The following is a 27313-nucleotide window of genomic DNA, read 5'->3' as shown; positions in this document are numbered from 1 at the left end:
TATATATATATATATTTGAAAGATAGAAAAATTTATTTTTAGAGATTTGTTTTCCTCAGACATAATTTTAAAAAAAATCAAATTTTTATTTAGTCTCAAATGTTACTATTTGGAAGTTTGCTAATGGTGTGATAAAATAATTTGTTTTTGTCTCTCAGTGTTTTTGCTATCAGTGTTATAACTTTTTCTCTCAGATAGTTTATTTTCTACTTTTAAATTTTTTCTAATCTAGCTCCATAGTACATGTTTATATTTCAGCTGTAAAGTTGGAAATTTGAATATGATCGTGTATGATTGGGTTGCTTTTGGAGACACTCCCAAGTGGTCATTGTAGGCTTCTTTGTCATTTCCGTATAGAGAGAGAGAGAGAGAGAAAGAGAGAAGGAGAGAAGGAGAGAAAGCAGTAGTTAGTGAATTCTACATATGCACCATTGTGGGCGAAGAATTCAATAGGATAACATCAGACACAGACATGGTGAGTATGTCTCCATATTTTAACAGATATAAGACTTGTGGGAACACTAATTAATAATAACAACCATTGTTGCTAAATGTTAAAGATGTCACATGGCAAATAACTGCGGATTTTGCCATCAAATGTGTTTGTATTGCATGTTTTTAGGTTGTGATTGGGGCTAAAGGATGCAACAATATTTTTGTAGTTGATTTTTTGTGAGTGGGGGTACAGATATTTTCTCCTGAAAATCAGACCCTGCAATACTGTGAATGACATCTCAGCCATTTCTATTTGGTGTCAAATTTGAAGCCAAATGTAGTTTACCTGCATGTTCTTAACCCTCATATCGTCCTCGGGTCAAATTGACCCGTTTTCCTATATCAGTGTTCTTTTTAAATACCCAAAATAACATGATTGATTCTACACAACACTCTTTGGCAAGTACCAATCTCTACTTTCATTACTTTTGGGGCGTTTATTCAATTTTATACCATTTGAAAAAAAACATTGAAGTGGTCTTGTAATAGTCTTGAGTAAAAGTTGACATGTTCCAGTCTGTGATTATCAATAAAACATACGTTCCTTTAATTTTAGTCTACATGATTCCTAATTTCTGCTTTTCTAACTCAAACCTTAGGTATAAGTTCCTATGAATGAGGTTTAATGACCATAAATTCTAAAAATAACTGTGAAACTAAAGTTAATAAGTTAGTGTTACAAATTATTAAACGTCAAAAAAAGTGACAAACATTGAAAAAATTGAACAAAAACGTAAGTGAGGATTTTCAATGTTGACGGGAAGACAACAATGTAATCTGGGTTCTTTTTGTGGATGTACCCGAGTTGAACTTTTATTTAAATGCATAATTAGGACAGAAGTACTAAATCAGCAATATTTCAAATTCAATTCACAAAAGGTTTTAGGCCTATGAAAATCTTTTGTCATATATTCAGTCAAAACAGAAATTAGTAAAAGAATCCACTTAGAGCTGACCACTCCCAATATTACGCACATTTTCCCTTAGTGGGTGATGCAACAATGCAAAATGTGAAATACTCTTTTTACTTAGATCCAGAAATATAACAAGGAAATAAAATACAAAATCAGCAAGAATAACCCTTGTGTATTCTTCTTGTCAAAATAGAAAATCAACACTTTTGTTTGTGTTATTTTTGTGCGTTTTTGTCCCATTTTTTCAATGTTTGTCACTTTTTTTGACGTTTTCAACCCTACGTAACACTAACCTATTACAGTTATTTTTGGAATTTATGGTCAATAAACCTCAGCTATAAGAAATTATACCTAATGTTTGAGTTAGAAAAGCAGAAATTAGGAATAATTTAAAATGAAATTAAAAGAATGGATGTTGATGGATAATCACGGACTGGAATATGTCAACTTTTACTCAATACTATTTCAAAGCCACTTAACCCTTGTGTTGGCTTTCGTCAACCATGAAATAAAAAAGTTTTTTCAACATTAATACCACTTTTTCCCACATTTTTGTCACTTTTTCAATGTTGTGGGTGAGTTTTTTGATATTTTTAATGACATTTTTTTTCAGCGCTTAGTTCGAGGGCCCCATTTTTTTGGGACAAAAAAAATGAACTGAAAACGGGTCAGTTTGACCCAAGGACACCAAGACGGCTAAATGAGATTCAAATGTATAATCATGGCCAATTTTACCCTTGTGTGGGGTTCATATTGCTGTTACACAGCCAAGGTTCCCGGGTCTGGTGGATCCACCACGTTAATACGCCTTTAAATCAATACAGCCATGATAATTTATTTAAAATTACTTATGTTTACTTTAGCTCTATTACCAATGATACATACATCATTTATCAGTTGTTCATATTTGCCATTTACCCCTGTGAGATCACTTTTGATCATCTTATCGTTTTTCGTGGGAAAACAAGGAAATTTAATTATAAAAAAGGTTAAAAAAAAACAAGAGTAGAAACAAGATGTTGGATCATTATTGGTGCTTTCCTTGATCAGAACAGGTAAAAGTGCTTGAAATGTAACAATGTTGTAACTTTGTGTGCAGAAAGACAACATAGTTTCATAGTTATTATTACCCAATTATTAGACTTGAACACCTCATACTGTATGTAATAGTCATGTGAAGGCGGGGGTGGACCGTGTGCAGTCATTGGTATTTTCTGTTCTTCACAGAAAATGAGCCAAGGCCAATGAGTTTGAGTTAAAAGAAATAATAAAGGAAAATAGGGTCCTGATTGGAAAAAAAACGGCAGTAACCCTTTAATGGTGGAAACGACCATGCTCACAATTTAGACCATCTGGTAATCTCCACCCAAATCTCTTGTGAAGTTATTACTGTAACACTCACCATGCAGCTGGATTCTCGTGAAAATCACAGGATCACACATCACACGGATATTCATCTTGGAATGCTTTTGGCTGAACTGCCAGCGAACGGAACCAATCAGCATCCGATACGGGCGTGGTTTAGGTGTGTAACGGTCATGATTGTTTCAAATAACAATGGCGTACGTGATAGATGCCAGGCAGGGGCGTTCCCAGGACTTCTGGGCTTGGGGGCTTACTCAAGGACTGCTCTTAAGTACACATTTGAGGCATATGTACTTTACTTGAGAATGCCCCTTGTACTTCTACTCCACTGCTATTAAGAGGTACTTTTTACTATATTTGTGTCACAGCTAGAGTTACTTAAATTATTCACACCTCCTGTCTAGTCAATCCAAAATTGGTGACTCTGAATATGAATGTTATATGCAGTGTGTGATGCTGTGAAGGATTAAATGTTCCTTTATAGGTTGAGAAAATTCTTCACTTCTTACGCTTAATAACACAGAGTTTTGATTCAGCTACAAAATGTGCTCATGAAAAGTTGAGTATTTTACTCCCGGTAATGATGCAACACCCATGTGATCTTGATCATGTGATTGATATGACCCCGAAAGAACTACAGGGCCTAGTGGCCTAATGGATAAGGCATCAGCCTCCGGAGCTGGGGATTGTGGGTTCAAGTCCCACCTGGGTCGAGATCCATTGTATTTGGGTTAAATATATCACAAATAGATTATGTTTCATTGTCATTAAACACATGTACAGAGAGATTAAATGCTGCTCCTTTTCCAGTGCCAACTTGTACGTAAAATCCAACAACAATGATGAGTATAATTGTGAATACAGTGTGTAGTTATGATTTTGCACAGTATATAGATATTGCACAATAGTAAAATTGCACAGTATTATCAACAGTATAAAGTATGTATAGCACGTGGGTTGCACTGTAGTTTTAATATTATTAAGTATAAAGTATTAAACAGTTGGTGGGTAGAGAAAAGTCCAGGGTTTGGGGGGTTAGTGCATGTGTGAGTTCCAAGTTGGTTTTTTTTGGTCTTTTATTTGACAGGACAGCTAGGTGAGAAAGGGGAAGACATGCAGGACATTGTTATAGGTTGGATTTGAACTCCAGACCTCTGCATCAAGGAACAAACCTCGACACATATGTGCACCTGCTCTACCCACTGAGCCAACCTGGCCACAATTTCAGCTCAAAGTGGTTGTGGCTTTTGGAAAAAAACTGTTCTTGAGTCTGTTAGTCCTTGTTCTGATGCACATGTAGCAGCTGCCGTACCAGATTGTGATGCAGTACGTCAGCAAGGCTCTCAAAGTTCAGCAGCAGGTTTGAGTCCAGGTTGTACTTCCTGAGGACGCTCAGTAAGCCGAGACCCTCTCCAAGCACTCGCTGTTGAAGTACAGGGGGGCTGGGTGGGTGTGGTTCTTCCTGAAGTCGCCGACGATCTCCTTTGTTTTCCTGGTGTTCGGAGCCAGGTTGTTCCCTGAGCACCAGGTTGCCAGGTTCAGGACCTCCTCTCTGTAGGCTGCCTCGTCTCCTCGAGTGGAGGAGAGGTGGGTGCCCAGTCTCACCATCTGGGGCCGATTGTTGAGAAACTCCTTTATCCAGGCACATGTGAGAGGGGGGAGGCCGAGAGTGGCCAGTTTGGTGATGAGAATGTCCGGGGATGATTCTATTGTAAGAGGAGCTGTAATCCACAAAGAGCATCCGGACGTAGCTCTGCTGCTGCTCCAGGTGGCTCAGCGCGGAGTGGAGAGCTACGGCGATGGCATCCTCTGTGGATCTGTTGGCGTGATATGCAAACTGATGAGGGTCGAAGCCTAGGGGGAGAGAGTCCTTGAGGTGCTGAAGAACCAGTCTCTCAAAGAACTTCATGATTACCAGGGTGAGAGCCACAGGATGGTAATCATTCAGGCTGGTGATAGTAGACTTCATTGGCACTGGGATGATTGAGGCTGATTTTACAACAGCCTCTGTAGTTTGTGATGTCTTGTACGCCCCGCCCCACCTTCCATATATTGTTGCTGGACAGGTGACTCCATGCTCCTCCGCTTTGGCTTTCTTAATACCACTTTTCAGGTCGGCTCAATCAGTCCTGTACAGAGCTTTGTCATCTTTTCTGTCTCCTCTTTTTTTTCCGGAACAAGTTACATTTTTTGGGTGATTCCTCACCACCAACAAAGACATCAACTTAGACTTCTCTTTATTGATCCTTTCGGAATGACTCCTGCAAGGGAATTGGAATTTCCAGCATCAGTTTTTAGCAAGAAGAATACAGTACTGAAAAAGAAAAAGACAGTATAAAGATAACAATAATAACACCAATAATAACAATAATAACAATTAAAATCTTTAGCTATAAAAAGACATTTACCATAAATTATCAGTCAAGCGTCAGTGTTGAATCAGGTGTTCAATGTTCAATCATGTTGTTTTTAATGTGTCATGATAATCACAATACAACAACAGCAGGCTGTATTGAGGACAAACTTTATTACTACTTTCAACCTTGACAACCAGAGACACTCTTTCCCATCTTACCTTTCACAATAAGAGCCCTGAACATGTGCTAGATACAGTCTGCGGCTACACCGTGTAACTGTTTTCTAAGAGAGTTTGATTCACTCGGTATTTTGAACAAAGTTTGTGAATGGCAACACACAGAGAGAGGAAGGATCCTGGAAATGTACTTCTGTTGACCCAAACTACTGTTGGTACGAATAGTTTCAATGCGAAATAATAATAATAATAATACATTTTATTTAACAGCGCTTTTCTAGGCACTCAAGGTTGCTTTACAGACATTAAAAGACGGATACAGGGAACAGAAAAGTGTAAGCAGTTATAACAACAACAAAAAATACATATATATGTATACATGGCAGCTGATTATTAGTCGCTTATTCGTCACGCCCCAGTGTGCAAAGTCCACATTTTTGTCTGGATCATTTGTTTTGGTTGCTTTATTCTTTTCTCTGAGATCCACCTGTGATCACCAAATAGTATTATTGTATAGGAAGTGCACAAGTGGGAATGAGGCCTCGTTGACATCTGCTTAAGGGACCGTGTACAATATCAAACAAAAATGCTACCATTTGATGTACTGACAGCTTAAAACTCATTTTCATTTGCAGCCCCTTGGCATGTTACAATTAAAACTCAGCCACAGAAAGTTGCTGCAACAACTGTATGAGCAAAAAGAAATCTCAAGACATTTTTATATGTCGTTGGACTGAAACACAAATTACTGAGAAGAAAGTTGTGTAGTTGTGGTTGATAAGCAGAATTCTATTGGAAATTACTGTGTTAGTTGTAGCTGTATTATATTTGTGCGGAAAAGTATTAGGTCCACATGTGAAAACAAGTATTTGAGATGTGAGTTTGAAGTCAAAATTCTGACTTTAATCGCAGAATTCTGAATTTCTTCTCAGAATTAACTCAGAATTCTGACTTTATTTGAAACTAAAGTCTGACTTTTCTCTCAGAATTCTGAGTTTAAACTCACAACTCAATACATTTTATCACATGTTTTATCACCCTAATCCTTTTCTGTGTATTTTATATATTTTCTGTAAGTATTGTTGTATTTTTGAATGTTGTCTACATGTTGCTTGCAATTGTATATATGATGCATTAACATTATATGGAAGGGCTTTAAATCCCTACAGGACCTTATCATTTTATTTAGTAAGTTTGTATTGTTTTGATGACAGTGCTGTTGCATGCTTTTTGAATTGATTTATTGTGACATTTCATTTGAATTGCACAGTGGGTAACCAGATTAAGTGTGTGTTTGTGTGTGTGTGTGTGTGTGTGTGTGTGTGTGTGTGTGTGTGTGTGTGTTTGTGTGTGTGTGTGTGTGTGTGTGTGTGTGTGTTGTTTGCAGTACGGGTTCATCAACAGCTGCCTCCAGTCTCTGTTGATAGAGAAGTTTGGCCAGGAGACCTGGGACAAACTGAGGTTTGGGCACATACACCCAATGAATTGTAATGGACAGCAATGGCTGTCAGGATAGAGATGATAATTGTTATAATTTTTGACAAATGTACTAATTTATTAATGGTTTTTACATAGCTCTCTACCAGGCGTCCAGGATACCTTCATGACATATATGGTTTATGACGATATCCTAACCCTCAGCCTGGTGCAGGAGGCCTGTTTACTGCTGGGTAAGAGTGCAAATTCCTTTTTAATTTTTTTACTATAATTTTTAATTGTGTCTACATGACCCCATGGAGTCCAGACACTGGTATGGGGAGCTATTGATTCTGATGAGGTAGAAGAATCTGATGGGGTGGTGGAGGCGGCCAGTTAAAGAGACAGGTGCTAAAATGGAGTGTATCAGGCAGAGGGTGAACAAATACTGTGTTAATTGTGCATTTTGACATCATTTTGGACCATTATGGAGGGAAAAACTGAATTATGTAACTAGAAAGACACAAACAATTCTGAGAAAACTACACACGAGTATTTTGCGGCGTTAAGCCCCCCCATGATGATTCTGATTGGTTTAAAGATAAGAACTAGACTACTACAAATGTGAGGTTGTGTTACAAATGGAATGGTTTTGTGCAAATACTGAATAACTGGGAAAATATCTATCAATGGAAAAACAGATATTGACAGACTTGTAGGTAGGTTACCGTATGTAAAGTATAATTATTTTTTAGGGGTGCCGGGATCAAGTTAAGGTAAAAAAGTACTACAATTGCCCCTGCTCCTAGTCTGACGGCGCTTATTTTCATCGATGCTCTCTTTAAAGCCACCACTCTTTTTTGATAAATACGGTAATTTTACCAAGCAGAACACAGGAGTTGCTGGTCTACCACTGCCTTGATCGGTTAGTTTGTTTGTCTTATTGTGTGGCTAACTAGGGTGAGTTTGAATTCACACAATAACACAAAAAGAACCAATCATGGCAGCATGTAGGTTTCCCAGGTGTGAACTCGCGTGTGTGTGTGCGTGTGACATAAGTGTTAACAATGTCCCCAATGAAATCAACCAGCTGACCCTCGGTCTTTGCACGCACAATCACTGACATGAAAAAATAAAAATCTAGTTTTTGGCAGAAAATTGTGCAATTTAATTCCCTTTCTTTAACATGTCAGTATTAAAGAAACATTGCATGATACACTACACATTTGCAAAAATAGCAGCTGCAAAAAGCATTGTACATGAATTGTTTATTAATACACACACATGGCAGTCACATTGGAAGATTATTAAGCCGTGGACCCTTGGGAACAGATGTGTGAAAACATGACAAGATTTGTTTATTCAGTGCATGCCAACAGGGTCCTAAGCCCCTCCCAAGGGTCTGATTATCTAGACTTTACATACTGTGGGGATATGGTGTAATTAAATAGCTTGCTGCCAATGCTGTAATAAAATAAACAGGTGTGCAACGGGAAGCCAGACCACAAAATGATAAGCTGATGATCATGATTATGTATTTTTATATATCTATATACATGATCTTTAAATGTGTTTTGTTCTTTCAGATGTCCCTGCTGATGTATTTCTTAAGCTTTTTGGAGAACATTTCTTTCTCTTCTGTAAGCAAGCGGGCTATGACACCATGCTGAGGACGCTGGGGGGAAATCTCATTGAATTCATCGGAAATCTGGATTCTCTCCACAGTTACCTTGCTCTGTCCTATCAGGTGTGCTTTTATTATTCAGGTTTGTATCCTACTTGCCAACAACTCCTCAAACCTATAAGAAAACAACCAGACTTTGACAAAAGCTGTGCTTTGGGCAGCACATCCGCTCAAAAAAACAGAGCCAGATATGTTCCTCAGGAGTTCGTAGAGACCAAAAACCGACCATAGTGAGTGTTTATATTGGATTTTATCAGGTCGACACACTCTGTTGGTCCAAAATGAATGATAAGTTTGCTTTGTGACTATGTGAATAGGACTTTTGGTTAATTCACTTTAACCACCTGATAATGATAGTGGACAGTCCATCCAAAAAATATTTTTTTGTGATTGTTGGGGTCAAAAATCCTTTATTATGCAGCACGTTTTCTTTAAAAAAAAAAGACTGTTTGTCTTGTCGCTTTATTACATCACTTCATAACGTTCCCATGGCAACAGGGGAAAATGGCTGCTCTTGTGTGAAGTAAACGCAACATTTTCCAACTTCCTGCTAAGATACAGCACATGTGACATTTTTGCAACAAAAATGTGGGGATTATGAAATCATGCAAGCCCCAAATTATTGTCAAAGAAATCAGCAATTTATGCAGATTATGCATTGAATTATGTGAGCGCATAATCACGTTATTTAGGAGGGACTGATTGGAGGAGGGGGAATCCCATCTACATACCAATCAATTATAAGCATCTGGACGCTGTTTTGCCACTTATAGATATTTAGTGCTCTTGCATATCTGAGGTGTGAAACCAAAACTTACTAAATGCAAAAACACAAACCTTGGTTCGGACTTTCAGGTGTGAAAGCCCCCTAAGAACTATTGCAGTGCAATATTTGACAACATACCTGTTTTGTCTCCTGGAAGTCTGGACTATTGACGACACCATGGACCTGCTCACATGCTGTGGTCTATATTTGTTGCCGTATCTCATTTGATGGTTCTCTGTTCCTTTGCCGTTCTCTGGCTCTTCCTTGTCCTCTGTGGTCCCCTCTTCATCTCCCCCTTGCCATACCACCCGGCACTCTGACTCCCCCATCCTCTTGCATGGACAGGCTCTTGTCCCTGTCTGTCTCCTGCGTGCTCCATGTCCCACAATTGTAAAATGCAGTCTTGACAGCATTTGCATTTGATTGCTCTCAATTGTGAGGAAATTGAATATATACACTGTTATGTATCTTATATATGTGTGACAGGTTATTGTAATTATTGGTTGCATTTAGCATGAAGGGATTTACACAATGCACAATTGCATTAAATAGAAATATCATTCTATGGCAAATGAATGCTAGCTATTTTGATCTGCAAGGCTTTTGCGGTGCATTCTGTGTCAAATCAATTATAAATGACTATATTTATATGACAAACTGTTTATATTATTATTGTAATAACAATTATGATATAATTGTCATATACAGCAGTTTGACAAAGTTGAATACTCATTCTACAACTGCCTCAAGCTAAAAAAACAACTGCACAATACAAAACATAGGCCACAGTGAGTTCCCATTCAAATTATTAAAGTAATTTACATATTAATAAATTAGCAACTCTTATTTAAAAAAAGAATCAAACATTCAAGTTAAGGTCACAGATGTCTGACTAGTCAGGTAAAACAATATAACAAAAATGTCTGTCTAGCTACCTGGTGGGATCACTTCATGTTACAAAATACATGTTATAAAAACAATGTTTCCTCCAATGGTGTCCTATGATATCATGTGTAGTATCTTACAGTATTTTATATATTTGCATAGATAAGTGTCAGTGTGGATCTGCTCTGAAAAGAGACATCTTCTCTTCATCTTCATCATGAAGTAGCATGCAGTCCACTTTTTACCTCTATACAGTATATGTCCTCTGTGGGGACACTTGTCCTATTCAAAAACAGGGAACTGTCCAATGTAGAGACAAGTTTCAGTTTGTTTATGTATGTGTTTTACTTAAACTGACTGTTAACCATGCAACCTGTTTTTAAGGAGATGAATGCACCATCTTTCCGAGTGGAGATGACCGACAATGGGGAGATGCTACTTCACTACTACTCTGACAGGAAGGGCCTGTACCATATAGTACCAGGTAAACTCAACCGCACTTCCTCAATCCACATCCATGATTCTGATATAAGGTTGATAATTGTAAAAGAAAAAAAGAAAGAAAAATTTGATCACAGACAAACCTTTTCACTATTAATAAATGGGAAGAAAGGTGATCATTGCTAATTACTTACTAAAAAAGTAATCAGAGTATTTTACTTATTACACATAAATAGCGGTCAGGCAAGGTGGTTGGCATGCGCCAAAACTAATATCTCTCTCTCTCTCTCTCTCTCTTTCTCTCTCGCGCTCTCTCTCAACTGGCCAAGTATGTTGTTGTATGTGATACATCTTTTACTGTTTTCAGTGATCTGTCTCCGTAGTTGCTTGGGACTCTCGTGTTGTGTCTCGGCAACCCATAGACAGGGCACATCCTACACACATCAGACTTACAGTACATGAAGGACTTTCCTTTTCATGATTTGCGACACACTTAACACGGAGTTTAGTTTCTCCTGATCTGCAGTTTTCTTTACAACCCGTTCCCACTCCGAATGAGTACAATTTGGAGGTTTGGACACTTTCTGTCTGCAGGAAATTCCGCGTGGGGAGGTTGGTCGGGGTGGTGGGTGTGTCAAATACAGGATTTTCACCCAGGAGAGTAGGGTTCGTGTCCAGCGTTTGTCCTTAACTGTCCCGTTATTGCCCCATGTCACAGAACCATTGGCCCATGCACGACCTTTCCCAACAGATTCAAAAGGGACGCGAATGGTCCCGACCAAGCGCGTCAAAAGGGACGCCAAAAACGTGAAATGGTCACGTTTGAAAATCGTGACATGTACACTTAATAAATGCTATTAATCAATTAATCAAAATTAAGTGACCATTTCACAGACTGGCGTGAGACTGGGGTGGAATTTGTAGAAAAAGGAAAAGAAATGTACTCCACTTTTTTTTTTATTGAGCAGAGTCTATATTACCAGACTGTGACAAAAAAAAAATGGCATTCAGACTTGTCCAAGATGCCATAGTAAGAAATCTGACCTAGTTTAATGAAACTGGCTTTCTGATATACATTGAGTCCACACACTTCACCAGCAGCAGTCGTAAACAGTTATGAACGCTTTTTTAGTAAGTGTCATTTGGTTTTGTCATAACAAGTTATGGTTATTTTTAGGGTTAAGGTTAGGTTTCACGCGTCATGACTGTGTCACGACAGTGTCATGTGAGTGTCATGTTTCATGACAGTGTCATGTCACTCTTATGTAGAAAACCTAAAAGTGTTACCCATTTTTTTTTCTTGCTGCAGGTATCATAGAGGCAGTTGCCAGAGATTTTTTTGATAGCAACGTGACCATGGTGGTTCTTAATCAATCAGAGGAAGATGAGCGCACAGGGAAGAAGGAGCATGTTGTGTTTCTGGTAAAACAGACCAAACAAGCAAGCAAGACTACAGACCAGGACCATTCCAGTCTTGAAAGGGTGGGTGTCTGTGGATCCATGTGCATGGTCCGTTTCTAGTGTATATTATGAGTGTTTCGGATTCTTGGCCAACCTGTGCTCTATGTGATTTTCCCAGGAGACATTATTGAGAAAAATGAAGGAGAAGTGTGTGTCACTGGCTGGGAAAAAGCATGGCTGGGACCTGATCAGAGCTGTGGTTACCTCAGAAAAAGGTGAACTGTATTCTTAAATTAATACTTCAAAGTTGTTGTTTTTTAGAGATTATTTTTGGGGCCATTTTAGGCCTTTATTGACAGGACAGTGGAAGAGAGAGGAGGAATGACATGCAGCTAAGGGCTGCAGGTCAGAGTAAAACCCAGGCCCACTGCATAAGGAGTAAACCACTATGGCCTACATGGGCTATCAAGGCACCCATAAAGTTATCATTTTTAAAACCTGTGCACACTAATCTCATCTGGAAACCTGCTTTAGAGACACTGCCTAGAACTATAGTACAGCAGAAAGATAAAGTAAAGAAAAACTCCCTTCATAAAGTCTTATGCTCTAATGAGCTAGACATGTCCCGATTTTAGCTCTGTATTTAACACAGAGATTTGATTGATAGTCATATTGTCATTTAATTCTTGGAAAAATAGCTAATTACTGTTGGCAAACTGGCTGAACTAATAATTTCATTGATTAATAAACAAAAGAAGTTTCAAAAACTAATTTGTGTTCACGCTGCATTGTTTCCTGTGAAGTGAACAGCCGGATCCTGACAATATTCTTTGATAGTTAATTATGTTTTAACGGTAGCTTTCCTGCAACTTATGGAATTGGTTTGTTTGATTTACTTCCCAGGCAGCCTCCATTGCACCTTCCGTCCATCTTACCCCAACAAGCTGTGGGTGGAAGAGGACACTTTCTGCAATGCTTTTCCCTTCCATATTGTCTTTGATGAGGATGTAAGGCTCCGTGTGTCTGTGTGCTTTAGAAGCTCCATGAGAGTTTTGTTGTATGTATATCAAATTAATTGGCACTGAAAATATCTTTGATTTGGCTCAAACTCTACCTGCTTTGGTCACCAATGTGTTTTTCTCTGTTTCTGGTCTCTATTCTGGGTTCTGGGTCTATCAGCTGAAGATAAGACAGACAGGGGTGAACATACAAAAGTTTCTTCCAGGTCTCCAGGCCAGAGATGCTATGTTGGACCAATGGTTCACCATCATACATCCACAGGTAAAACACAGACACAGAGACAAGAGTTTAGAAATTGTAAGATTGTGTGAAATCAGCAGAGAAGAACACAGTATAGTACAGTAAGAAGTTGAATGAACAGAAGAGTGCAGTAGAAAGGAATGCTGGGGTTGTCCAGGGCCCCGAGCCACTTTGACCTTCAGAAGAGTACACGTGAGTCTCAAACCAAGAATGTTGTTGTCTAAACTATCGGGGTCAATTTACGGTCCCATTACATGGTGCTCTTTGGATACTTTTAGATATAGACCTTAGTGGTCCCCTAATACTGTATCTGACTTCTCTTTTATATAGACCTCAGTGGTCCCCTAATACTATATCTGAAGTCTCTTTTATATGGACTTTGGTGGTCCCCTAATACTGTATCTGAAGTCTCTTTAATATAGACCTTAATGGTCCCCTAATACTGTATCTGAAGTCTCTTTTATATAGACCTTAGTGGTCCCCTAATACTGGGTGGGCCAAATTTTCTGGCTGGGCAAAGCAGAGAAAGGGGAGGTAACCTTGCCCCTTATGACCTCACAAGGGGAAGATTCCATATCGACCCATCTGAGCTTTCATTTTCTCAAAGGCAGAGCAGGATACCCAGGGCATGGCTCACACCTATCATCAATTCTAGCCACTGGGGGACCATTGGCAAGCTGGGGGAACGCATATTAATGTTAAAAACCTCATAAAGTGACATTTTCATGCCATGGGACCTTTAAGAGTACACGTAGAGAACGCTTTATGAAGAATCAAGCGATGACATTTTCACTCAACCCTTGTTTCGTTTGTTTCTCCTGTAGCATCTAATGTATTTTGTCTTTGAGGGTGTTGTATATATATAAAAAAGTATACCTTTAATAATACATGACATGGATATGGAAGTAAATACTACAGTATGAATTCTTTAATAAAATGAGAATTATAACTGTGAGTTCTTTATGTGATAGTTGGGACTCGATGAATGCCAGCCTTTTCCCTAAAAATAAAATCTATGTATCTATGGTTTATATATACATGTGCCATGCTATTAATTGCATTGAACTCTTTGGTTGGATAGTTGACAGCCTCTTTCAATGTTCTCCAGGTGACCTTTACTATAGAGAGCATCAGGAAATTCATCAACAGTCAATTTGTCTTGAAGAGCTACAAAGACAATCACATCACGCTCAAGCTAAGAGGTAAGGTCTGATAAACAGGTCCACAATACAGTTGTAAAAACAAACCATCCCTGCACTGTTACATCCATTATAGAAAATGTACTCAACCAAATCGTCGTCATCTTCTACAGTAAGTGCTTTTTGAGAAAAGCTTTGAAAAAAGATCAGTAAGTGCTAGCATGACCGAGACACACTGCAGTGAAAAAAGGGGCAGTGACTGCATAGGGGATTCATTCAATTCAATTCAACAACAGTTATCTCAAATCCCCCCCATGTAGTGTGACAGTGGCGAGGACACATTGTGGGCGTTGTCTGACGGTTGGGTGTTTGATGAGTAGTGGCAATTATAGTCACAATAAAGTTAATGGAACTATGACTAGAAATAGTAGTTGTAGTAGTTAATGGCGTAGCAGGGCATTTCAGGGCATAGCAGGGTGTTACAGGGCATAGAAGGGCACTGCAGGGCATAGCAGGACATAGTGGTCATTCAACCACTGTGAGGCCACAACAAGGATGTGTCGGAGATGAGCGACCACAGGGTCTTTGGAGTGACTGTGTGACCAATTGTAACCAAGGATCATACCCAGGTACCTTGTTGTCAGCGTTTACATCACCACACTATTGCCAGGATGGGCACCCCTTACTCTAAAGAAACTTATTCTTAAGTCGACATGTCCAGGTTGACCTTCAAGTGGTACCTTAACATGCACTTGGAGATGTCTACAGGCCAACAGTAATGTGTCTCCGCCTTAGAGTTGGAGTTCCGCACACACTTAATTGTGGGGAGAGAAGAACTTTACTTATTTAGGCAGCCTTATTAGCAAGGGCAGTGACAGGCATCAATGCCCAGGGTGAGTTTTGACATCTGGAAAGCAGAACAATTCATTCATTCATTCATATTTATTACACAGGATAGTTAAAAAGTAACACTACATTACAATATAAATGGGCCTGACTCAGTTTAAAAACTGGTTTTCAGCAGGCAAACATTTTTGCCCGACATCGATATGGACTACACACATTCAGACAACTAAAACAATACAGTTTCAGCACATAAGGACAGAAACATTTATACAAGACATCAGCATCGACTAGACAAATACTTCATATAAAAATGACATCATGATCTGCATTCTCTCCATAGGTTAACCTGTATTGCATTTATCTGTAGGTCAGATGTTGTGGATGGAGTCTCTCGGCTGTATGTTATACTTGTGTTCTCCAAAGCTGCGAAGCCTCCAGGAACTTCAAGATGTCGGCCTACACCTGGCTGACCTGGCCCAGCACGATGTCACCAGAGACCTGGTTCTTCTCAACCAGCAACGTCTAGCTGAGATGGAGCTCACCAACCAGCTGGAGAGGAAAAAAGTAGGGAAGAAGCTTCTTATTTGGACAGTGTTTTGGGACATTTACATTCATGGGGAGTGGCATGCACGTAGCTTTGACAAAGGCATATTGACATTATAGGGTCTAAGTGAAATGCTACAATCTTAGTCCTTGTGAGCATGTCAGCATGCTGATATTAGTTCTGCTGTGTCTAAGTCCAGCCTCACAAAGCCACTGGCATGGCTGTAGCTTCTCAAAAGTTCCATATTGTAAAATGTGAGATTTCCATGTCTTTTTTTACTATAAAGCACATTGAGGTGCTATAGAAATACTGTGAAAGTATCTAAATATGTCAATCCACAGAGAAATGCACACATTCTATGTTCAGAAACAAGCCTTTAAAAATAGGACTGATGTCCGACTTATACTATATATCGGTATAAGAGCTGCTACAGTGGTGTTACAGTCATTCCCTGGATGCAATGATTGTGCAGAGACGCCAAGAAACGCTGCCCAATTTTTCAGGAGGGAGGCTTAAAGAGACGCTAAAACAGAGTGTATCAGGCCAAGGGTGAATACAGTCAGCAGTCAACTAGTCGACTTGTCAACTATTCTGCTTCACAATGATGTTTTGAGCTTGAGGACAACTTGTCGCTGATCACATGGTTTTGTCACTAACAACATAGACATCTCAGAGAAAACAATAGGTGAGAAGGTTGGTGAGAATGGGTAGTTATCTTCTTTCTGGGTTTATACTTCCACTTTCTGTCCATAGGAGGAACTGAGAGTTCTGTCGCAGCACTTAGAGGCTGAAAAACAGAAGACAGAGACTCTGCTGTATGCCATGCTGCCACGCCACATAGCCGATCAGCTCAAAGATGGAAAGAGCGTGAAAGCAGGTCAGTCTGTTAGTCAAACATGCTGTCTATCTCTACATGTCTGCCTGTTGCCCTGTAAAAATGTCTTGTCTCTTTCAGGGGAGTTTGAGGTCTGCACTATTTTGTTCAGTGATGTTGTAACCTTCACAAACATCTGTGCTGCCTGTGAGCCCATCCAAATTGTTGACATGCTTAACTCCATGTACTCCAAGTTCGACCGACTCACCAACATACACGGCGTCTACAAGGTATTATCCCACTGTGACATTTGTCTTCCCCACACAGGTTTAGGATGGATATTGTGGTGGTTGAAATACATATTTCTAGATGAGGTTATGTTTTGCAACTAATGCAGTTGTTAAAGGTCCCATGGCATGATCACATAACATGGTCACTTTATGAGGTTTTTAAACATTAATATGCGTTCCCCCCGCCTGCCTAGAGACTTCAAGTGACTTCACATACAGTATTAGGGAACCACTAAGGTCTGTATAAAAGAGACTTCAGATACAGTATTAGGGGACCACTAAGGTCTATGTAAAAGAGACTTCAGATACAGTATTAGGGGACCACTAAGGTCTATGTAAAAGAGACTTCAGATACAGCATAAGGGGACCACTAAGGTCTATATAAAAGATACTTCAGAGATGGTATTAGGGGACCACTAAGGTCTAGATAAAAGAGACTTCAGATGGGGACCACATTTGCACCACTTAGATCTTTATATAGGACCCATTGTGTCAAATGCACTGTTGTACTGAAGGCGATTATTCTTTCTATCATTTGTTATCTGTGTGCATTCAGAAACTTTGTGTGTATAGTTTCTATTTGTGCCTTCTATTTGAAGGGCCTGTTTGTCCCTCACCCTGCAAAGTACACCTTATGTAATTAGCTACAAAGGTACATTCTCTAGGAGGTGATGGCAAGGTTTTTCACACAATCACGGTATAACCAGTTTGGCTACAAATTCATCAGAAAATCTCTCTTTCCTTTCAAAGTTAACCATGATCCTTATTGAATAATTTTTTTTATTGAATCCATTTAGGTTCAGCCTATATTACTTTATTACAAAAAATAGAAGAAATCTAAATAAAAGTCAAAGACTTAATATCTGCTAGCTGAAAAAGCCAAGCTACTGCAGCTTCAATCTGAAAATAAAATGAGCATACAATAAGATGAAAGCTTTTTTTTTAAAGTTTATTGTTCTTTGTTAATCAAAGGGTGAAGGGCTTTCCTTAAGAAATTCCTTAGCATCACGTCCTAGCAAATCCAGGTATTTAACAACCTTTAATCAACTCTGATAAAAAGCTAATGCTATACGTCTTCATATAGACATGTAACAGAATTGTGTTTAATATGTTTCAGATTACAGGTGCATCATGCTATATATGGCGGATGGTTAAAGATTTGTCACAATATGGTACAATATGTTTAATAGAAGTAAGCGTTCAATTAATTCCCCATTGGATACTTGGTTTCCTAAAGGTTGAGACTATTGGTGACGCATACATGGTGGTAGGTGGCGTTCCAATCCCTACAGACACCCATGCACACAGAGTGGCAAACTTTGCTTTGGGTATGAGGATAGCTGCCAGAGAGGTCACCAACCCTATAACTGGCAAACCCATACAGGTAAGAAATGCGAATCCTGTCAGATAGCTTATGAGCTTATGTTTATCCTGGTAGGTTCAGGACTTGGAGTTCTTATGCAGAAATGTGTCTCTTATACTTTGTCACCATACTCCCTGCTTTGCTCCATTGATAACTACCATGGCCCCTAAGAGGCTTCACTACTGTAAACGTAACTATAAGTCATATTTGCTGCTTCAACAAACAACTCATTTGCATGCGTTAGTAAGTGTTTGGATCCAGGCTATCCGTGTGGAGACTAGGCTATAGCAGGAAATCCGCAGTTAGCCTAGGTGAACTCTCCATTGTCTTCATTTACATGATTACCATAACAATTCTTTCAATACTTTTAACAATTTTCCTAAACTCGTTTCGCAACAACACAGCAACAACACACAACGGTTAACTTTATGCTCAAAATCACACATTGTTTCTGACACAGTGTATCAATGTGTGTGAATGGGGAAAAGCACTTTGAGTAGTTGTTGGCACTAGAAAAGCAATATGTAAGAACTTAACATTAACCAATTTCAAGATACACTAACACAATACACTATGTCTACCGAAACACAGGCAGCAAGTCTCAAAATCCCATAATTCTTTCACACATGTTCTCTCCCAACAAGACCATTTAGTCAATGTTATAAACACTAATATCAGGTGTAATTAAAGAAACTGCATTATTTTATATGTGTCAGGTCTACCCTGACACATATTGTGTTGATCTAGTCCAGCCAGCATGTATGTGCTGAGGGTGGTGTATGTTTCAGATCCGTGTGGGTCTCCATACTGGTCCCGTGTTAGCTGGGGTGGTGGGGGAGAAGATGCCTCGCTACTGCCTTTTTGGAGACACTGTTAACACTGCCTCCAGGATGGAGAGTCATGGACTCCCTGATCACATTCACCTCAGTACTTTCACTTACAGGTATGTGTGTGTGTGTGTGTCCCATTGAAACTACAGGTCCGCTACCCGATCTGGCAAACTTGCACCCTGCTACGAGTTGATGAACCACTGAAACAATTTTGGAAACGTTAATTTAGGTTATAAAAATATATTTTTTAAATTTTTATTGAGTTTTGTCCCTTTTTTCAACATTTTTGATGCTTTTTTTAATGTTGGTCACGTAACACTAACTTATTTTTGGAATTTATTGCCAATAAACCTTGTTTATAGGAAATTATACCTAATCTTTCAGTTAGAAAAGCAGAAATTATGAATTATTATAGACTAGAGGAATGTATGTTGATGGATAATCACAGACTTGAATATGCCAACTTTTAATCGATACTATTTCAAAAACACTTCAATAGTTTTTTCAAATGCTATAAAATTGAAAGAAGACACACCAAAATTCATGAAACTAGAGATTTGTACTTGCCAAAGAGCATTGTGTGGAATCAATCATGCTGTTTTGGGTAGTAGAAAACCGATATAGGAAAACAGGTGAATTTGACCCAAGGACAACATAAGAGTTAAGTGCTCGTGGAGCATTATTCTGTACATGAAGGATAAACATGTAGTGTTTTCTATTTCAATATCCTGATATGACTGCATGCCGTCACCTCAGGTAAAGGTTTAGAGGAGCTGCCCATAACTGTCCATAGCGAATTATTGGCACATGAAAAATAACATATAACAACAAATGGTCCCAAACCAAAATAGGCTCTATTGAAACATGGGAGCTGTCCAGCTGTGAGGCTGCATATTATCTGCAAATCTCCATGTGCAATTAGACATATTTCACACTCGTCTTTAGCTAACCCTAACCCTGGAGGGTTTTCTCCTGTTAATCCAGTGTTTTATTATTTTGCTGAAATCTTGGTGTCCTCTTATGTGCATAAAGCCGCAATCAACCCCCTTTAGCGTTGTGTTGGCATCGAGATACAGTAGATACAAACTCTGTGTGCAAAGAAAGACAACTGATGATTTTAAGAGCTGTGAAAATATGTTCGGGTGCCTATTTGCAGAAGTACAGTAGTAGTTGTAATCACTCATCCTAGAACTTTACTTATTTCACTTCTGTGTCCCTCTGTATCCCATCAACCCTTCCACCCTTTAGTAAGGTGAAGGATGCCGGCTTCAACATACAAGAGCGTGGTCAGATTGAGGTGAAGGGTAAAGGCCAGATGACCACTTACTTCCTGCTGGGGAACCCGTTGATGTCAGAAGATAGCATCATGGGAAAAGAGGTTGGAGGGTCATGTCTTTACAGGGAAGACCTTCATAGCCAGAGCAAAGGTAGGCTAAAGAACAAACTGTAAAAAAAATATTTCTCTTGTAAAGTCACCAGGGTCATATGGTGTCAGCTGTCACTTTAATAAACACATGTTTTGGTTTACAGACATTAGTATATTGAAGAATAATATACGTCTGGTAAAAGTAGATAATGTAGGTTTGAAAAAAACAATTATCCAGAAACCTAAATCTTAGTTTAGGGATTTAAAGTGAGCTGCACTCAATAAGTGTAGATGGTAGGTGGCAGCAGAATGCTTGAATCATGTTGACCTCATGGTTGACAGGCTCTAAGGATTGAAAAATGATACAGGACCATAAAGAGGGTTGCGAACTGGCTTACATTTCGCCCCCTCTGCCAGATATCTGGCAGTGTGTTGATGCGAAGGGTCCACGTTACAAAGTGCTGCTTCCACAGGTGCTGCTTCCACAGGTGCTGCCGTTTGACAGAAAGGCTCTGGAATGAGTGCAACAGGCCTACATGCCGATGTGGATTTGTCTAACAACCGGCGCAACACCCACTGCCACACGTCGCTTCGTCTCGGTTGTCATAATTCTGGTGACCCCGGGTTGATGTTGTAGTATGCAGAAATGATTCAAATGATTGTGTACTATCCTGAAACATTCTCGAGAAGCAGGTGCGATAGACATGCTGTTTACTCTGGGCCAACCTTTCCCAGCCTGGCTGCCTGGCTGGGGTTCCAACGCTGGTGTTTGGAGAAGAGGCAAGATCCTCTGTCTTGCATTGTTAGCTCTATTCTATCCTTTTTTGCAGTTTCTGATGGATAGAGGGTTGTCTCATGTCACTAATAAACTGCATTTCAGTTGCCACTTCTTCCTGCTACAAGTGTTCTGGCGACAGACTGGTATTGGGCCACCTTCTTGTGAGGCTTGTGAGGCGCTTTTTGGCAGGGGGTCAGCCCTGTGGACTGTGTCTCCGCCCCGCAATGGGAACTGCCATTGGGGCTTGGGGCTTTGGTAAAGGATCCCTTCGATCCTCTGGAGCGTTCCTCTCACTAGGCGCCGTCACTTAGGACAGCCTTACTGCTTGCACTGGATTTAGGCTAAGAGAGCGAGTGAACTGACCGACGTGTAAGTGCACCCCCACTTACTTGTTGCTCACGGCACCGCAGCTGCTCTTATAGCAAATCCTTCAGCCCCCACTGGACGCCGTACAAGCTGTTTGTGTGCTTTGGAGATGGTGGTGTCATTAAAGCATTGTCCCAGACGCACCGTGCAGCTTGGCTCTGTGAGTCCATCTCTATAGCCTAAATGTAGGCTGGAAGAGACCACAATGGCCCTGCACTCCATGCATGGCGGGGCCATAGGCGGAAATCACAGGGGGGTCAGTCAGGACCCCACTCCGTAGACTACCTTTAGCCCCTGACTGTACCCATGGGGATTATTCAGCCTCGTTGAATTGGGTCAGCCACTAGCTTGACTGCTTCAAGCAAGCAGGCAACAGTCTTTTTGTCCTCACATGGAGAGCTTTTTTTTCTGGTTTCTCAGTCTCTTCCTCAGCCACATCTGCAATTGGAACATTTCACCTTGACCTGATGGTCTTTGAGCATAATCGGCTTCTCTTGTTGCTTTTGAACATTGCCCTTTACTGCTGATGGAGATAAAAAAAATGGTGGCTGACCGGAGATGTCTTTGTCGTTGCATGGGGACCGTTGTTGGGGTTTAGCCAATTTTTTTGTTGTCCCCGATGCAGTGTTGCTTGACCTTGGGATGCTTTTAGTGAATGTTTTATTGTCTGGAAGAACCGTTTGTTGCAAGATGGTATGGAGCTGAATTAATGTGTTGCACTCCATTAGCTTACATAAATGCATTTATTTCCTGTCTTCTATGTGGTTGTTGTCCTCATGATGGCCACTTTAATGTGTGGAGCTCCAAGAAACATTCTGTCTTCAAATGGACATGCAAGATCTATGTGCACACGATGCTATGGCTTCTGTGAAAACTCTCAGGGATGAAAAGGAGCTTGTGGAGGATTGTTTTGAACCTTGTGACAAGATGTACAACTTATGGCTATCTCTTCAATTTCTTTGTTCCTTTTGGCCACCAAAAATAGCTTCTTTCTATCTCCTTTATTATCACTATTCCATTGTGTCCTTCATTAAAGTTGCTGCAATATTGCAAAACGTCCTGACTGAACTAACTGAAGTCACCAATTTCCGTCATCACCAGCAGGTTGGGTCTTGACAAGACAGACAACACAAGGTCATTTCTGGTCTCCTTTTTTACCTGAACAGCTAAAACTGGTGCTTTTCTATCTCCCTGAAGTAGAAAAATGCTATAATGAGTGTCCTGACAACAGCAAGGCCCAACTCTGCAGTCGAGATGCAGCAAGAGATGGTATCCCGGGGAACAGTCTGAGAATGTTTGTCAGAGTCAGTGGTCTGTAAGGAGTGCAACAACTGAGCGTCAGTTCTGGAAGGCCAAGTAGTCCAGACGCTGCTCACCGCTATTGACCAACAACATCGCAGCATCTGGTCTGTATCAGCGCATTAGCTGGTCAACTCCCCTCACTGCTAAAAGTGTACTCAAAGCTGCTGTAACCGCTATGCAACTCGGTTCTCATTTGCACGTCAAACTCGTGCTTTTGTATGGCACTGGTCTGGTCTAGCTCGCCCTGCTGATGACGATACTTCCAAGGCTATCGATGATAATTCTTGGCAAATTGACACCATCGGTTGTACCCGGCCATTGCCGCGTCAACCAGGCCAGGGGAGAATTCCTCTCCAGATGTCAACGCTGCCGCCGTCTGTCAAAGCTCCCGGTTGGCGACTAAAACCCCAGCACTTTCCTGCGTTGACAATTGGCCTGTGCCCATAATAATGGAAACTTTGTTCATTACCAACATCTGTCTCATCAAGGATTTCTTTGACCAGATCACTATCTCACCATTTCTGATGTTTCAATTAAAAATCACCATTTTACCTTGTTTCTCAAACTCTCCAAAATAGATATTATTAGCAATAGTGAAGAACCTGAAGCAGGTCAGCATGGAAGAGGGACCTCCTGTTTTTAACCCTAAAAGCCAGTGTGCCATGGACCTCTGCTGCATATGATTGTTACCTTTGACATGGCGTTTTGATAGATTGATTAGATACAGATTGTTCATCCAGTTGCGGTCTGGCCCAGAAGCCTTCTGAGTTTTCATCCACTTACCTCTACTTCTGAGGAATCACTTGTTTTGATCGTTACCGTGCTTACCTGTGAAGATGTCTTTTTCTTTGAGCTTTGGTATTTGATAGTTTGTGTGCTTCTCTAATACCATGTTTCACTTTATCCAATGTAAAAAAATAGGTTGGCCAGCCTACTTACTGGAGTACAATTTTGTATGGATTTGTTCTCCTTAAATAAATGCTTGCATGGACAAATGTACTCCAGCATGGGGGTCTACACCTTGTCCGTTCATATGATTCTACCTCTTGGACATGGTGATAGATAGAGAGATAGATAGATAGATAGATAGATAGATAGATAGATAGATAGATAGATAGATAGATAGATAGATAGATAGATAGATAGATAGATAGATAGACAGATAGATAGATACTGATCCTATACAATTTGATATGATGGTGTTAAAGCAGCAAAATCAGTCACACAGCACAGAACATAAATATAAATGAAATACTATCATACAATACACATAGATGCAATATACATTAATTAATAATGGGAATAAAATACAAGAACAAGACGGAAATACAAAAATGTGCAACTGCTTGAATAGTAATGATAAAATGTAAATAAACCAATTGTGCAGGTTCCCCTTAGTGTATTATTGTGGTGAAATGTTATGCCACTTGTGTCCCATCTGCCCCCCAATCTGGCCGATTTACACCTACATGCTCTCCTGGTCCTTGATTGACTTGGGGGATGTGACCTCTGCAAGATTAGGCCGTGGCTCTACCCTTGTCGAGTACTATAGGAGCAGGATCCCCTTACTTGTTGTCCCCTTAGTTGTTTCAGTGAGTGGTGACTAGCCTTTAGTTGGTCAGGATCAGTGAGGTTGGGTCAGTGTAGTCTATATCCTCGATGTTCCCAATTGGTTTAAAGAAATAGCCAATGGATCGCAGTGGAGGAAGTTCTCCCAAAATAAGACTAGGTTGGTGTTATGTACCTACAGGGCTTTCACACATTGGGCTCCACCCACTCCACTCACCCCATAGACTCCAGTAGAGGGCGGGTTAAGATCAGGCCCTGTTACTCCTATGCCGTCATTGAAGAGGGCGTAGGTTGGTTTTATGCTGTGCTGCTGCTCAGTTCTGGTTCCTGATTGGCCTTCTGCATCTGGATTGGAGAGGAGTACTGCCCATACAATCCAGTAGAAGGCTCTGCCTAGTTATAGAACTAGGGTTATAATAACATAACCTTTGTTACAGATTCTGATCTTGTTATATTTACCTGATTACAACCAGCTCCCATTACTTCAAACTGCTCTTATGGTTATTACTAGTGAAAGGTGGATGAAACCTTACAAAATTTTGGGGCTTTCTTTGTTATTGTGCAAAAAATTAAAAGCACCAGGGCTTCACAATCATCAGCACAGTGTCATCTGGTGGTTTGCAAAACTTAAAACAGTCCTTTAAAACTAGAGCCAAAGCACTACAACACATTACTGATATCAAAGTTTCAATGCTATGTGTGGTATAAAAGTGTAAGTGGCCTGCAAGTTATTCATTAAATGTGTAATACGCTTTCTCAGATGTGCTGAAGCAGTAAATGCTAAATTTATTGTGCAATGCCAGAGTAAAATAACATGTGTGTTTTCCAAAGTATTAGGTGGATATGAACATGGAGTAGTACATGTAATACTTTAAATTGTGGGTTAAACGGTTCATTAAATTAAAGAAATTCTCTTTCATTTAGAGTCTGACAAAGTGCCTGATGTGAAAACTGGGCGAGGAGACACACCATCAGATGGAGTCGTCACCCCCGGCTCCAACCGATTGGACCCCCTCCCTTCCTTTGCTTGGGACATCACTCCGCCATATGAAACCAACGAGGAGAACTCTGCAAGCAATTTCAAAAGCCGACTCTGTGTCTTATTCTGACTGAGAACCCCCTGAGCCTCGATACAGGGATCTGATCAACCCAGAGAGAAATACAGTGACAAGACAACAGTGAGGACACTGTTACGACAGGTCTTTCAGTGGACGTAGTTAGCGCCAATAGGCTCAGGTCTGACATATGACACATGTGGGGGTGGGGGGTATTTGTGGAGGAGACTATTAGTTAGATTACGTGCATTAGTAACAGGGGCAACTCCAAAACACACTGTGGCTATGTTACAAAGTTACAGTTGCAGATTAGTGAGCACACATGTATCACTTTATAACACAAAGTAGCTTTGGTTAAATGCAGAGCCCGACTGATATATTGGCGGGCCAATATTGTTGGCCGATATTAGGCATATTAGTTATTTATAATGCCTGATGAAATATATGAAATATATGTAATATGTAAAGTATATACAGTATGTAAATATTCATTCATCAGAATCATTTATAAGGACAAAGAAATGATTGTATGATTGAATAGATAAATAAATAGATAAATGAATGTTACATTTTTTTAATGAACCAGTACTGTCAACCTAAGCGCTACTTAGTTTGTCCACCAGAGGGCGCTCTATAAAGTCACTTTTAAAAAAATTATACATCGGCCGATATATTGGAAAATCTGATTTTTAAATAACCAAAAAGAAGATCCGAGGAGGGGGGGTCTGCATAGATAGATAGATAGATAGATAGATAGATAGATAGATAGATAGATAGATAGATAGATAGATAGATAGATAGATAGTTAGATAGATATACAGATAGATAGATAGATAGATAGATACTTTATTCATCCTGAAGGAAATTTTAGGCATCCAGTAACAAGACAAACACATATATCACCCATATACACACAGATACACACATGTACACACATATGTATCAAACATATATCACACATATACACACATATACATATATATCACACATATACGCACATATATCACACATACCTAAGAATAACAATAAAATAAAAAATTCCCTCACGTTCACATGTATGTAAACAACAGATGATGTGGGGTTTTAACGGAAAGAAACTAAATGATAAAAAATACAGGTAGGTGGGAAAAAACATGTTTGTTAACTGAAATAAAAAAAGGCATTAAAAAAATGATCACTAGCTAAAACTGTAATGTCTGTTTGCAAAACGGGATAAAAGAAAACAGTTTTTAGCATGTTTTTGTCTTTGTCAATGTCCTTCATAGGACAAGGAACTAATTACGTCATGTCTCTCCGAGTAGACCTGTAGACCCATAGACTTGTTTCATACACTCTGTGCCATAAACATGCAGTGTCTCACTCGGAACCAAGAAATTCCAACATTCCGTGTCAAATTGAACAGAACACAGTCCGTGGAAGGTGGTTAAATAGGTGGACAATTTAATAAAGGGAAAAATCCCACAAATTTGAAAGTGATTTTGGAAAGCGCGCACAAAGTGGCCTAGCTTTAACACAAACCCCCCCCCAAAACAGAAGCTAATCCTGGGACAGTGCGTGGATATATGAGTATATACATGGGGGAGTGGGGTATTGGTTGAAGCCTGAAAATATTGTAAACCCATAAATAACATAACTCATTACACCGGTTGGACTGTGGAGCTCTGTTCCAGACTGGATCCGGTTCAGGCTGGTCCTCATCCTCAACATAGGCCTTTTTCCCTCATGGAGAAAACTTTTCATCTGGAATCAAGCAGCAAACATTCAGTGAAAGAGTAAAAAAATGACATAACATTATTTATAATACGTTTATTTGATTCACAGCTGCTGCATATAGTGTTTAGACCCAACCCAACTGCATTTTACCGTAAACTTTCTAAAGCAGGCGCAATCG

The 27313-nt window shown here is 39.8% G+C and overlaps 1 protein-coding gene and 1 non-coding gene across 2 annotated transcripts; both read left to right on the top strand.

Annotated features, from left to right (window-relative positions):
* Positions 1 to 3414: 3414 nt before the first annotated feature.
* On the top strand, positions 3415 to 3487 carry trnar-ccg. The gene has a single exon. It is a non-coding gene; the product is annotated as a tRNA-Arg (tRNA).
* Positions 3488 to 4681: 1194 nt separating this feature from the next.
* Positions 4682 to 25480, top strand: gucy1b2 (guanylate cyclase 1, soluble, beta 2). The gene is made up of 16 exons (XM_034865188.1): positions 4682 to 4710; positions 6883 to 6977; positions 8310 to 8470; positions 10443 to 10542; positions 11809 to 11981; positions 12079 to 12175; positions 12804 to 12907; positions 13080 to 13181; positions 14269 to 14362; positions 15513 to 15709; positions 16443 to 16566; positions 16645 to 16793; positions 18031 to 18177; positions 18945 to 19099; positions 20235 to 20413; positions 25292 to 25480. The coding sequence occupies exons 1-16, from the start codon at positions 4682 to 4684 to the stop codon at positions 25474 to 25476; spliced, it is 2091 nt and encodes a 696-aa protein (XP_034721079.1). The 3' UTR covers positions 25477 to 25480.
* Positions 25481 to 27313: the final 1833 nt, after the last annotated feature.

This window comes from Etheostoma cragini, chromosome 24, assembly GCF_013103735.1.
Source record: "Etheostoma cragini isolate CJK2018 chromosome 24, CSU_Ecrag_1.0, whole genome shotgun sequence".
Lineage (NCBI taxonomy): Eukaryota > Metazoa > Chordata > Actinopteri > Perciformes > Percidae > Etheostoma > Etheostoma cragini.
Note: the sequence above shows the minus strand (reverse complement) of the source record. Positions and strands in the feature narration are given on the sequence as shown.

Excerpts from the sequence above, each read along its gene's own strand:
- gucy1b2 (XM_034865188.1), top strand. The coding sequence starts at position 4,682 with ATGATTACCAGGGTGAGAGCCACAGGATG. Across the intron at positions 6,978-8,309 it reads GGAGGCCTGTTTACTGCTGG|ATGTCCCTGCTGATGTATTT; the intron begins GTAAGAGTGCAA and ends TTGTTCTTTCAG. Across the intron at positions 11,982-12,078 it reads ACCATTCCAGTCTTGAAAGG|GAGACATTATTGAGAAAAAT; the intron begins GTGGGTGTCTGT and ends TGATTTTCCCAG.